The sequence below is a fragment of the Leptidea sinapis genome, chromosome Z (assembly GCF_905404315.1).
Source record: "Leptidea sinapis chromosome Z, ilLepSina1.1, whole genome shotgun sequence".
Taxonomy (NCBI): Eukaryota; Metazoa; Arthropoda; class Insecta; order Lepidoptera; family Pieridae; genus Leptidea; species Leptidea sinapis.
In genome coordinates this window covers 22,332,491-22,346,408 of record NC_066312.1, presented here as the reverse complement: position 1 = coordinate 22,346,408, position 13,918 = coordinate 22,332,491, and the positions used below count along the sequence as shown (strand labels likewise).

General features: G+C 35.0%; 1 protein-coding gene across 1 annotated transcript in view; it reads right to left on the bottom strand.

Annotated features, from left to right (window-relative positions):
• LOC126978987 (uncharacterized) overlaps positions 1-13,918 on the bottom strand; it is a 185,115-nt gene that overhangs the window by 120,980 nt on the left and 50,217 nt on the right. The window contains exon 2 of the mRNA XM_050828125.1: positions 6,892-8,870. Coding sequence (XP_050684082.1) covers positions 6,892-8,870 — 1,979 coding nt within the window. The remainder of the gene's footprint in view (positions 1-6,891; positions 8,871-13,918) is intronic.

Below are 13,918 nucleotides of genomic sequence, written 5' to 3'. Positions count from 1 at the left end.
GGTTAACTGTAAAGGATATCCTGTATATGAAGCCACAACCTGAGAGTTGAAATGAGCATACAAGATTTTATAACGATACGTCACTCGAACGGTTAGCTCAGTTGGTTAGAGCACCGGCACGGAACGCCGGAGGTCGTGGGTTCGAGTCCCGCATCGTTCATAAATTTTTATTTGTTATTAATCCTGGCCGGCAACGCTCTTGTGATTCCTCTGGTGTTGCAAGAGAATGTGGGCGGCGGTGATCACTTCACACCAGGTGACCCGTACGCTCGTTTGTCCTCCTATTCTATAAAAAAAATAGAAGGTTATCACTTTTAAAACATAACAAATTGTTTATACAGAGGATAGACTAGACCTTGGAAAAGAACATAGACTTCCTTTAATTGTGAAAAAATAAATGGAGGCGCTGAAATAGGGGATGGAAGTTTGTATTAGAATTCGTCATTTTCGGAGATAAAACCATAAACTTCGTATTTAGGCACTGGATAAGTAGTAATTTATAAAAATTTGTTCGAACATTTTTGCAACATTGACCATGGGGATGAAATACGATATTAAAGTTCGTAGGGAAATACTATTAAGCAGACTGTCCACAATGACAAGGGATATCCGCTTAATCATAGAAGAGCGCCACCAGCAGCAGAAAGAGCAATTTGTATGTATATTATTTGCAAAGTATTCTAAAAGATGAAAATGCTGCTCAAAGTAACTATTCCACGCGGACGAAGTCGCGAGTAAAAGCTAGTTTATTTTTAAGCATGAGAGAACAACTACACGTAACTTATTCTCAAAGCTTTTTCTGAAGTAAAAAGTAATATATTTAAGACTGAAAATATGTTTTAAATTAAATAATGCTTGAAAATTGATGATAAAAATGTGAACTTTGATTGTCGAACTTCTTTATAAACATTGTTTACAGCCTAATACTAATTATTGTACTATGCACAAAAATAATGATAAAGCTTAGAAAATGGCTGATAAATAGAGGCACAAATAAATGAGTGACAACATAATGTGATAATTTCGTATTTGAAAGAAAGAAAAACATTTATTTCAACACACACACAAATAACAAAATGAAGCTACTTAAAATATATACAAATATAAAAGCGTGAGGTGTTTAAAAAGGAGGAGGAAACGAAGGAAGGAACGATACGGTATGTGCAACAGGTAACACATGGCATATCTTGTGCCCTATTAATATGCAAAGCTGAATTTACTACAATATAATATGTAACTATAAAAAAAATATTTCGTAACAAGTCTGTCTAGTCTGTGCCTTGTTTAAAACATTAGTAACAGAATATTGAATAGCACAATTGTGCACAATCAATTATTCAACTAGAAATGTTTTGAAGGCTTCTTACGTGATAGAAACTTGTATTTAAGTTTAAGTGAATCTTCACACAGTTATAGGTACATGCAGTACTCAAGGGACTCGATTAAGATTGGCTACAAACTTACTAGAGGGTGCAAATCTGTTAATCTATTTTGAATTATTGATTGAGTAAAACATAAGCTTACATTTTTATTTCAAATTACCTCAATATAACATCGATCATTTTTGGAATAACAAATCGTAGTTACCTACTTAACCAAATTTTGACGTGTCTTTGTGTGATATTATCATAATAGTCTTTTACTATATTCATATATTTATTCAATATAGAGTTCTAAAACTGGGAACTAATTTATATATTTGTCTATCTGTTTCTATAATTTTTAATTAGAAAAAAAAATACGAGATCTACAAGATGTCTACCTGATGGTAAGATCGCACCAAAATTTCTGCTCGGCACAGCTCAATACCGAAAGTATTGACATGTTAAGGAGTTAACTACTTTGTAGTTAAATATCATAATTATTTCAGCTGGAAGACATCCATTGCTGGACAAAATATCATTATACTGCGGCGTAAATAAAATCAATGATATATTCGGATAAATAATAATACTGGACAATAACGCTGACTTTACAAACCAATTTATTACAGCTATTGTAAATTACTCATTGATTTAAAAGTGTGGCCATTGAGTTACTCACTCGTATGTTCTTCTCACGAGTTCTACTTTTTCGGATTTTTTTTATATGACAATAAGGGACTGAATTGATGCGCCCTGCCCATTACAACGCAGTGCCGCTCAGGATTCTTAAATACCGAAAAATTCTGAGCCGCACTACAACTGCGCTCGTCACCTTGAGAGATAAAATGTTAAGTCTCATTTGTCCACTAATATCACTAGCTATGACGCCCTTCAGACCGAAACACAGTAATGCTTCACGGCAGAAATAGGCGCCGTTGTGGTACCCATAATCTAGCCAGCACCCTGTGCAAAGGAGCCTCCCACTGGTGAGTGATATACACATATGGTACATTTAGTAATTTATAAGCGCTACTGACGATCAAATCATCTCGTTAGAATATGCAATGGTTGTTAAAACTTGGGAGAACTATGTTCTAAGTGACCATTGTTGGCATAATCCAGTGAATAAACCTCATTTTCAAGTTTTTGATTGACTGACTCGATTTTAAGGTTTTTCTCTAATTGTAAAACTTGATTATAAGCAAGTGTGGTTGCTGAGTAATAAAAAATCCAACGCCGCCTTTGTGCTTTGTGTACAGATATTTTTAATGATGATTCAATAGCGCTTATTTTATGCTTATTCGAATAAAGTTTATTTGAAAGAAGGTATATTTTTAAGAAGTATTTGGTCAGTAAGTATAACTTTACATTTTTCCTGCGTTAAAATATTATAAATTCAAAAGTATTCTTATATAAATATGAGCATATTGAAATGTGAATTTAATCTCATATTGCTGCAAGTAATCATCCTACTGCGGGAAGATTCTTAATCAAAACTAGGATGAGGTAAATAAGATACTATATTACATAATATTATAGAATAATAAATATATATTTTACGAACAAAATATGAGAAAACAAAGTTTTTAATCTTTACTTTTTATTCGTCAGCTTTGTATTTTCAAAATAAATATATAATTTAGCTATATCGCTAAATCTGCCACCAGTCATTCAAATGTAAATAAATCTGATACATGTCCTATGTAGTCTAATGCATGTATATTATTAAATTACATAGATGTATTGGTTTTAGGTGGTAACTATAGTTGTCATTCAATGTATATGGAAATAAAACAAGAAATAAATGGAAATAACAGAAAAAAACAAATAGTTATCCATATTTTTGTATTAGATTTATTTATTTACTATAGTTAAAATGTTATATTTTTACTATCACGCAGAATCATCGCTTTTATCCTTATATTTTTATTATTCCGGAGACCATTAACCAAAACGTCCAAACGTAAAATTACAATAAACTTTAAAAAGTATTTTATTTGAACAAAACCTTATCAAGAGAATAACTCAAATAGTTTAGAGCGAAAAGACACGGACAACGGTAACTGCGATTGTATCGCTTAGTTTGATAAGAGTTATAATAATTGATATAAACTGATACCCAAAAAAAACATTAACCATGTTAATATTAAATCATCTAAAGGGATTAATTAACTCTCTTATCGTACAAAATTTAATTGCTATAGCATTTCGTTGCTTCGTTGTTGCTAGAAGAAACAATAGAACATGGATTTTTGGCGGCTTATACATCGTTCACTCTTCGTTCATCATTGACTTTTAAACCATAGGAGAACGGTAAATATCCAAGGGATAAATGAAAAGAGTAATATTATACCTGTATAAATATTCTCGTGTAACATCGTGTTTGGTTGAACCCGCCCTTAATGACTTAACACCTACTTTTTTCTGTTCTGTGCTTGTTCAATGTTGCTATTCAGTGAATTTTTAATATAAAGCCCATAAAGCTTCGATATTACCTAACATACATCTCCAGTAATGTAACTCTTTATTTTATTTAATCAATTTAGATGCCTTTTTTTATAAACTGTTCCTCTGTATGTTCTCTCTTATTTCCTTGTTAGTTGTTGTTTTATCAAAAAGCTTAGTTTCCCGAACGCATCAAAACAGTAGAATTTTATTTGACATGGTAAGCAAAATTTCCTATACCCGTTGAAAAATGTAAGCAGGACTATTTTTTTTTGTGATCGATGGACGCGTGGGTTTCATAACTTCGCACGTTTCATAGCAGTTGGTCACAATAACACATCCACTAAATTTATATTTATGAAAATTGACACAATGAAAATGAAGCGTGGTCTCTATGTCAAGATTCAAGAGTTTTATCGCGATATGGCCTTTCGAGACAATATCAAGGCATTTTTTTTTTAAATTCAAATTACCTTCTAAGCTAAAGAATTAAATTAGCTGTTCTAAGGGGAGAAAATTGTCGTCATGATTAGTTTCATAATAAATACTATTGCAACTTATATAGTGTACTTTAGCCATATTTTTAATCGACTTCAAAAAAGGAGGTGGTAATCAATTCGGCGGTGTTTTTTTATGTTTGTTACCACAAAACTTTCGAATGGTTCAACCGATTTTGATAATTCTTTTTATATTTGAAACTGGTGCTCCCCGTGTGGTGCCATTGTAATTTGGTCCAGATCTGACAGTGACATCCATGAGAAAACCATAAAAGTCTTAAATTTGCTATACGTATGTGAACGACAAATTAACGAATAACTCAATATCACGCCGACCTTTTTTTATTGGAAAGGATATACTTCAAGCTAGGTTGGTGCCAGTTTGGTTAGGTTCTGATTACGTTATCCATGACAAAGTAATGGAACTCTTCAATTCTTAGGAGCAAATTAACGATACTCGGCCGAATCTTTTTTAAGCTACTAGCATTCACTTCACTCAAATATGAGTCACGTACCGTAACGTCATTATGGTCAAGTGATTGTCGTATTCAAATATGATGATCAATGGAACTCCTTAACTACTTGGGTGCGATCTGTGGTAGAATTTCTAACAGTCTGTAATCAAATTGCAAAGCGCTTACGTTAATTGCTGCATTGAGAAATTTTGTATATCTACACATATTTAGAAATATTGTTAGTTAGTGTATTTCAAATTCACTAATATTCCCGATTCAAAAATTACAATAATCGTAACTAGAATTATATTAAATAATTATATCATCATGTCATCTGGTGTTAAATGATCACCGCCGCCAATATTCTCTTGCAACACCAGGGGAATCACAGGAGCGTTGCCAGCATATAAGGAATGTGTACTATGTAATTTTTGTGTAATTTTTTTTGAAGGTACCCATGTCGTGTTGTCTCGGAAACACCGCACAACCGCCACAAATCCATGACCATGACGAAGGTTGAATACTGTAGCAGGAATCAGGTCAAAAAGCTGTTCGCAACACGCTGATAAAAGAAGGTGATTGTGACGTGTCGTTTGAAGGTGGAATTCGGCGGCAAGAATCAGGTGCAACAGCTCTTCGGAACACTACCCGTGATAAATGCGGTAGAAAACGTACAACAAAGCAACGTCTCTTCGCAACTCACAGTGTCACCGTTCAGAGAGCAGTGGTTCCCCGGAAATTCGACCTTCTCTGCGTTACACGTGGTCAAATAGATCAAGCTGATACTGAGGAACACGAAACGAGAGATGAGAGTAATACTCCATAGTTGTGGCCGGACCTGCGCTTTGTAGAGCGGCACAATTTGAGACCGGCTTGAAGTATTGCAGTGCTCTATTTGTAACGGCCAGCTTCTTCGAAGCCAATTTGGCTTTGCCCTCTAAAAATGGGGACTTTTTAGTGCCAAAAGTGCAAAATTGAGTTTTCTGGGAGTTAAAACGGACAAGGTTCAATTTACCCCATTCCGCGACGTTCTCAAGAAAAGACTCGATAGAACACAAGTTTCTAATCTAACACACAATGTATGTTGTTGGTGTCCAACATATTATTGACATGCAGAAGAAAAAGAGTAGGAGATTGCACACTTGGGGCACTCCAGCGTTCACGGGCTTTGGGCTCAAGCAATAACCATCGACAACGACCTGTATGCTGCACTCAGTGAGGAAGCTGGAGGTCCACTTGCATTAACTTTCGGGAAGGCCAAATGATGGAAGTTTTGAAAGAAGCGGATTGTTCGCGTGTGTTCTAATTATGCATATTGAATTTACTTGAAGCTGCTTTTATAGATAACTCTCAAAATTAAACCTTAATGTGGTCAACTATTACCTAATTATAACTTTAACTATATATCGATATAATTATTACATCTATACTAACTGACCCAGCAATACGTTTGCCATATAACATATTTAAAAAAATCATTATTAAAATTTTAAGGCAAACGATTCTCAGACCTACCAAATATATCGTAATACAATTATTTTATTCGACTGCCATCTTGCAACCCTATATCGGTTTGGTGGATGGAACAGAATAAGAAAAAATCGCGATACAAAAATAGGTGTTGATCGTAGACCGGTGAAAATTTGAAGTTGTATGTATTTTTTAATGTTGAATCATAATAAAAAAATCCAAAAATTAAAAGAAAATGTAAAGGGTGATCAACCCTAATCACTTAGAGGTATGAAAAATAGATAGTAGCCGATTCTCAGACCTGAATACTGAATATGCATATAAAATTTGGTGAAAATCAGTAAAGAAGTTTCGGAGGAATAAGGTAACTAACATTGTGACACGAGAATTTTATATATAAGATTTAGTCCATATTTATTTGTAAACTTTTAATAGGTTAAAAATGTAGCTTTATAACCAATAAAATGTCAATTTGTTTCAAGTTACTAAGCAGGATTGCTGCTGGAATCCCTGATATAGCCTATTTTGCTTTTATTTCTACTCGACTGGACTTACTTGAAGATCTTTTGACATTGACGTCTACTAATAAATATCTAACATGATAGTAACTAACACTTACAGCAACTAAATTAATACTATTTTATTAACTTGGCGACTTACCTTTAAATCCACCTTCCGAATAGCGTTGTAAACTCGCCAAACAAGTCCGGTCCCAACATTACATACTTCTTCGTTAATGTCAAAATATTGCAATATTGGATTATATTCCAAGGGTCCCTCCCTGTGATTATCATTACTATTATTAACAATTCCAAGGATCATTGCAGTACTTTTCATCTTTGTGAGTAATGTTGACGGTGATGGAAAACTTTTTGTGATTGTAGTCAAAACGCTTTGTTCTTTCGGATTTTGAACTTCTGCCGTTGTTTTATTATTTTGTAAAGCAGACATTTGTATTTGTGGGATTAAAATTGTTTGTATATCGGGTTCATGGTAAACTTGCTGTTCTCTGAATAAATGTATTTGCATTTGGGAATATGACATTGATATAATGTAGGGATTTGTTAGAGGTTTCGTTTTAGTAGTATCGTTATTTTGTACTAGTACTAGTTTTTCTGCATTACTCTGACTGGAAAGTTGAGGTGCCTTTTGGGGCCCTAATTTATGTTGCCTTTGTGGTGTCTGTGAGGCAGGTTGAAGCTGGTTCGGAAGTGATCTCTGTGATGCCCATTGAGGTGGTACTTGGGGTTCAAAAAAACCTTGCCTCTGACCCATCCCATAAGTTTGGATTGCACCATGAGAGTGTCTCTGTTGAAGACGCTGTGTTGAACCACTTGCACGTTTTCGCTGCGGCATCATTTCAAATAATGATGCAACACTTGGTTGGTCTCTCCTAGTATTGTCTACTGATGTACTCGGTATAGCTCTCATAGTAGTATCTCTTGATGTACTTGGCTGATCTTCTATAGTATTATCACTTGATGTACTCGCCTGAGCTCGCATATATCTTGATGTACTCGGTATAGCTCTCATAGTAGTATCTCTTGATGTACTTTGCTGATCTTCTAGAGTATTATCACTTGATGTACTCGGTTGATTTGCCAAAGTAATGTCTCTTGATGTACTCGCCTGAGCTCGCATATATCTTGATGTACTCGGTATAGCTCTCATAGTAGTATCTCTTGATGTACTTGGCTGATCTTCTAGAGTATTATCACTTGATGTACTCGGTTGATTTGCCAAAGTAATGTCTCTTGATGTACTCGCCTGAGCTCGCATATCTCTTGATGTACACGGTATTGCTCTCATAGTAGTATCTCTTAATGTACTTGGCTGATCTTTTATAGTATTATCACTTGATGTACTCGGTTGATTTGCCAAAGTTATGTCTCTTGATGTACTTGTTTGAGCTTGATTTCCCAAGGTTATGCCTCTTGATGTACTCGCTTGAGCTCGCATATCACTTGATGTACTCGGTATAGCTCTCATAGTAGTATCTTTTGATGTACTTGGCTTAGCTCGCATATTATTATTTTCTTCTGATGTACTCAGCTGGGCTCCCATAGTAGTATCTCTAGATGTACTCGGCTGAAATCTCATTGTATTATCACGTGATGTACTCGGCTGAGGTGGAGGTAACTTTCGTGGCTCAGGTAACTTTCGAGGCTCCCTTTGTTGCACTTTTAAGTTATCTGGTTGTGGAAGTGTCCATGGTTCTCGTGGCTCTCTGTCTGTCATTGGCAGCCTAGGTTCTGATTGTGTTCTAACTGCTGTATTGGGTATGACTCGCAACTGACCCTCACTTTGCTGGCTTAGTCGTCGGACCTCCTCTGGTTGTGGTAGTTGAAGATTCTGCTGACTATACTGTGGAGGAATTCTCAGCCGGAGTTTCGGTAGTTCTATTTCTCCATCAGCTGTAAGTCTAGTAGGTCTTGAGACAACTTCCATATAGTCTCCAATTGCTGGTTTAGGTGTGGTAGTTATTTTCGCCAATGGGTCACTTCTGTCATATTGAGCCGACGTGCTTTGGCTTTGAGTCTCAGGCTGACCTGATCTTATCGGTTCTTTTTTGTTGTCTGTGTCATCTTCGATGTTTTGGTTATTCTTTGTTCTCCTTGTTTTAACTTTTCTTCTTTTAGCTGTAACAAATATAATAATAATTATTTTATTTTATTTACAAACACAACAAGAAATAGATGTTTAATACCCTAAGGAATTAATAAAATATCTGACACAATATTACATTAAAAAGCTATTTATCAAGGCACCTCTGTTAGAGAAATGTATATAAAATACTATTATTTCTCACTATTCCTTTAAATTTTAATACAGATTCCTTTAATAAGTGAGTGAATAAATTCCTCTTCACTTTTTGTATCTCCATCTTAATGTTATACTCGTATAGCACGCATTTGTTTAATTGCTACGCATGCATTGGTAAAATGATTAACCCTATTTCTTTGTGGTAATTAAAACAGTGGCTTTCTATAATCTACAAGCATAGATCAATAACATACGATAAATTCGAACTAAGTGTTTTAAGCCTGGCTTCGTAGAAACTGAACATAATTTTTAAAAATAACATTTTATAGGTTTGTACATATTATTCTTAACACTTGTGGCAAAACCCTCCCTTAAAGCATAACATGAGTGTTTGTGCCAGGAGGCTCCGCTCTTCCTTAGTCTTAATGAATACATAAGAGTAAATTAAATATGATAAATGTGGGCGTGTTTATGCTGTTTTATAAAAAGAGCCAAAGGTGGAGCCGAGAAAAGGTGGCCAGAGGCTCAAGTGATGGGAAGTGGTGATTACATGCATGAACAACAATGATGCGTTACAGAACTGCCCAAGGACAACCGCAACACCAGAGGTGTTAAGGTTAAAGAATTATGCTCTAAGCTTTAAGGTTCATAAGTCATAACGGTTCAGGAAAACTCAAGCCAGTTATTTAAAGTTATTTGTAATTTTGGCTGTGCGAGACAAGAAGTTGTCGCAATACGAACGGTTGTACAATGCAAGACGTCAACATGATGCGGGTGGAATTTCGCATTTTGAGGTAATGCTAGAGGTGAAATTCGGACAAATTGGCCTTTTCTTCCAAATAACAATTCCAAAAGTGTTGCAAATTTGGGCGGAGATGATCACTTAACATCAGGCAATCTATGCGCTCGTTAGGCCTACTCTTCAAAATTACTCCAGCTACGGCAGCTTTTGTGCTCCCTACCATAATTTTGAGTCTTCGCATGATGAGTAGGAAAGCTGGAAAACGGGTCAGGACCGGAGGAGTACATGTCCGCAGCATTGTCGGGGGAATGCAATATAAATCAATTCTATATATTCTATATATTCTATATATATATATATATATATATATATATATAGAGACCAAGTCGAAGCACATAGGCAGAATTGATTCATATTGCTTATGCTATTTATATTGCTATGGAACCTATAAAAGCATGCGTAGATTCGCGAATGATCATCGCAGTCTACTCGCAGCCAAAGAACAGACAAGTCCTATTCTTCAAGAATACTCAGGCGTCGAGAGCAGCCATCGCCTTTGATGTAACACATACACCAGCTCGTGCTATAAAGGACTTTTCCAAGAGGTAAGATGTAGGAGTAGTAGGAGAGATAAGTTTTTTCAGCTACATTTATGCAATTGAATGAATTTTTTTACTCTTCTTCGTTTTAGATGATTTTTGGTTAAGTCATCATCGCCGCCCACATTCTCTTACAGCACCAGAGGAATCAGAGGAGCGTTTCCGGATTTCAAAAGATGTACGTTTTTTCTTTAATTTACGCATGTCGTATCGACTCGGAAACAAAGAACAAGGTCGTGCAAAGGTAGAATTCGGCGGCAGGAATCAGATCAGCAGCTCTTCAGAACACTCCCCGTAATAAAGGAAGAAAACACACAAGAAACAACGTCAAAAAATATTATAGAGAATGGGGAGTGATTGGAAGACCCCCGACTGAATTACTGGGCTACTGATCGATATTATTACCGTCACTAAATCTAAACATTACACAAATTGCCACAAACAAAAATATTATCCTCTGTATTTGGATTGGTGAATCAAAGAACAATCTCCTACAGTAAAAAAAATCGCGTGGTTCCTCTATGGCTCGCGATGCTTCTATTTTTCTATCCATTACTTATTATCATTGCAGGCGCGCTCGTTTTCTCTCTTTTGCCATAGAAACATTGACAAATGGTGTATGTTGTATGGTGTAAATCGGACCCGGCAAACGTTGTTTTGTTATATCAAATTTCTGTAGAAAGAAAAAAATGATCAGAACCGAGTCAGGGGGATGTAAGAAGAGACATAGAACAGGTCCCTATTTTTTTGGAATTTCTTATATCGCTATCTGTTAGTCTGTTTGTAAGAGCTAATCTCTGGACTACAGCACTGATTAAATTGAAATTTTGCATGATGATAACTTACATCCCCGATCAAAATCTTAGATGCGTTGTACATGTCCCCCTTTTTCAAAAAAAAATAGGTTTAAAATATTAAGACTGTACACAAACTAGACCAAAGCTATAGTAGCGATGAATTTCGCTGTCATATTGTCATGTGCAGGTAAAATGATCAAACAAAATAGCAACCCTTTGATCATGACTTTAGAAGTACAAAGTAAAAACCCCACGGTTCTGTATCTTTGGAGAGTGTTAAATTAACAACTTCACACTGCAGAATTGAAACGGAATTTCACTTTCAGGCTGAATTTGACGGTCCATAAAAATCTTTTTAAGTAACAACTGGTTTAGGTGCACTTACAACTGTACTGTAATTTCGGAAGAGACGAACGATCAAGGCTACACGCCGTATTGCGCGATTGATATGGTCATTCGACCTGTATTTATAATAGATATTATATAAATTACTTATTGTTTTTATTAAATTATATCTTAGGTATACGATCATAAAAAAATTGGGGCTGTTTAACAATATACAAGTAAAGCAATTAAGAATAGGCTTCTTGCTTCTTATCTGATGAATAAAGGCATCATTATCTGCGTTTCAAAGTGTATCTAGCAGTTAAGCGCCATTTAAAATTAAAATATCGATCTAGCAGCGAATATCATAATTATCTGCCGGGTAATAAATAGCCTGGGATTGAATTATGAAGGTTGGATGCTAAAACGTAAAAAAGTATGTCACATCTTGAAACATTTAGCACTTGGCTGCTCCACGGCCACCGCACCATTCCGCAGTGGTCCGAGATTCCCATTATTTAATTATTTAATGAATTTTACACTATTAGTGTGCGCTTAATATTGCAATAATTATGAACACTAAATCCCGGTTAAAAACGTAATAAATACGAAAGTCATCTATACTCTTTGTTATCAGTTATTAGTACTGATACGTTTGGATATAGTTAAAAAAATAAGGGTGGTATTCCACTCGTTATAATATATTCACGTGGCGACATTAAAATGTAGATAAAGTCCGGCTGACATCAGTTTTGGTTACTAATTTTTAAATAACAGGCACTATAAGTAAGTGCACTTCATAGAATTAATTAATTGAAAATTATAATAAATTAATAACAAAAATTGTTGTTTCTGATAAATTCCATTGTTTGCCTATTGTCCACCTGACCGAAGAAATATTTAATTTTGTAGGTCATCTGGATCTAGTTTTGATCTGTATGTCAGGCAAATAAAGGCTAACTATGAGCCTTATGACAAAGCTCATGGTCGCTCAGAGGGTAATGCTCGGAGTTTCCCGATCGAATCAGAAATGAGGAGATCCGTAGGAGTACTAAAGTTACCGACATAGACCAAATGATTGCGAAACTGAATTAGCAGTGGGCAGGGCAGATAGTTCGACGGACATTACTGCCCCAACGGCCAGATGGCTCGAATGGCGAACACGTGACGGAAGACGCATTGTTGGCAGGCCCCCCACAAGATGGACCGATGATCTGGTCAAGATCACCGGAATACGTTGGATGAGGGCAGCGCAGGGACGATCGTCGTGGAAATCGTTGGGGGAGGCCTTTGTCCAGCAGTTCTGTACTATTTCATATCATCATCATCCGGCTGATGATGATGCTGATATGAAATAGTTTTTGAGTTGTAAAGGAGTCAAAAGTGGCTACAAATGGTTCGAGTAATATTACACAGGTGCTACCAGCCAGTTCTATCGATAAGCTTGAACTTGGCTTGGCAAGCGAAAAAAATATAAAATATTTAAATAAATGAATAAGTTATGTGATTTAACATATTCAAATCTGTGACTTATACACCTAGCTTGCGTTGCTTGTATTTAATTTTCCCACATCGAAAGTATCCTTCAAATAGAACTATAGAACTGCTTGAGAAGTTTAGAGGGCTTTTGTTATAGGCTTTAGAGTCCTTTTGTTATAGGTCTTAGACGAGACCGTATTAAAAATAATATAACACCAAACACTTACAAAACCAATTACCTTATCTTGAAAATATAATATAACTTTGTAGGTATGTAACTATTTAAATGCAGTTTTACTTTCAAGAGAACCTTTCTATTCGAACACGTCGACACATAAATGAAAATGGCCGGAATTACCAAATATAATTAATCTTTCTATACATACTTAAAACAAGTCGAATGAGATATTCTTATTTTCATGCAATGAAGCATATATTCTGATAATAATGTTTATTAATGTAAGTACTATTTCAAAATTATGAAATCAATGTTTCTAAGTACTCCTTCATATACGTTGAGTTATTACTAACTGTTATTACCTAATCTTTAATATTTTTTGGTTTAAACTTAACTTACACTTGAAAGCTTTTTATTAGATACTGTAGTGGCAATATAATTTATCGAGAAAGAAAATTGTTTATAATTTACAGTGTTCCCTAATAGTGCAATATGAATCATTCCTGAAGTTTGCCTAACGTTTTGTTTGTTACTAGCTACATGAATAAACCCTTAATTAAGCATCTAACCTCATATTTCAAGATGATAAACATACGTGCTTCATTTCGAATTGATTTAAATAACAAACATTTTTTACAGTGTTGTGAAAAATTAACGCGTAACCAAAAATATAAAATGAACAGTCTTAAAAAACATCTAAATATTCACATAAAAATCAATACTTATATTTTTTTTTCTTATAAATATTTATTTAAGGCGCTATAGTCCTAAAAAGCAACATTTTTGAAAATCTACTCAAAATATT